The sequence below is a fragment of the Alligator sinensis genome, unplaced genomic scaffold, assembly GCF_000455745.1.
Source record: "Alligator sinensis unplaced genomic scaffold, ASM45574v1 scaffold1213_1, whole genome shotgun sequence".
Taxonomy (NCBI): domain Eukaryota; kingdom Metazoa; phylum Chordata; order Crocodylia; family Alligatoridae; genus Alligator; species Alligator sinensis.
Window position 1 is genome coordinate 1,309,485 of NW_005842401.1, and position 818 is coordinate 1,310,302.

Below are 818 nucleotides of genomic sequence, written 5' to 3' on the forward strand. Positions count from 1 at the left end.
CCTCCTTCCCCTGTCACAACACCCGCAGCAGGGATTGTCCAGCCTTTCTTTCTTGAGCGGCATGGCAGCCCTGGAGACATCCCTTCCTCCCGGGGCCATGGTGGGCATCGCTCTAGTGCCACATCTGAGAGCTCCCCTCTCCTCTCCTCACCTCACCCCCTTGCCCAGACACTGTCATGTCAAGAAGGGGCTGTTCCCACCTGGCAGGGACTCCACAGCCCGGGATGCGCTCCCCAGGTCCACCTGGTCTGGAGTAAATGCTGCCAGGTTTGCCCGCCTGGCGAATCAGGAGAGCACGGTGGCCCCCAGGACCAGACTGCGGCCCGAGGGGGGGCGCCACCAGGTCCCGGTGCCGGAGAGGTGTCGGCAGGAGGGCATCGCCGGCACCCTGGGACCCTACCAAGCAGCGGCTGGGGTTGCACCTGCTTGCACTTTGCAAACTTTGGTGCCCCAGGACCAGGGCTGCCCCCCGCTCCCCGCACCAGGGAGCCCTGCCGCCCCCTCCCCTTGCCAGCAGGTGGCTGGACACCACCCCTGGGCACAAGCAGGGGGGAGCAGGGGTCCTGCCCGTCTCCCTCCTGCAGAAGCCAAGTCCCCCCTTGCAAGGACACACATACACACACACCGGAGGGGAGGGGATACATTGCACTGCCAATGCTCCCCCGCCCCCAGCACACGGCGCAGCCGGGCGGGCCCGGGGATGGGGGGCGCGAGCAGCGCACTCACCCCTAGCTTCCTGCTGCGGATCTTCACGTAGCCCTGCTTGACGATGTCGTTGAAGTTGGAGGCCATGGCCACAGCCGCCGGCTCCCCGCGCC

General features: G+C 67.5%; 1 protein-coding gene across 4 annotated transcripts in view; it reads right to left on the reverse strand.

The window, feature by feature from the left end:
• Positions 1-812, reverse strand: part of DOK6 (docking protein 6) — a 484,934-nt gene extending 484,122 nt beyond the window's left edge. For all 4 annotated transcript variants that reach the window (XR_003095549.1, XM_014522834.2, XM_006029876.2 and 1 more), the window contains exon 1: positions 727-812. Coding sequence is in view for 3 of the 4 variants with exons in the window: in XM_014522834.2 (XP_014378320.1) it covers positions 727-792 (66 nt within the window). In the remaining variant the exon portion in view is untranslated. The remainder of the gene's footprint in view (positions 1-726) is intronic.
• Positions 813-818: the final 6 nt, after the last annotated feature.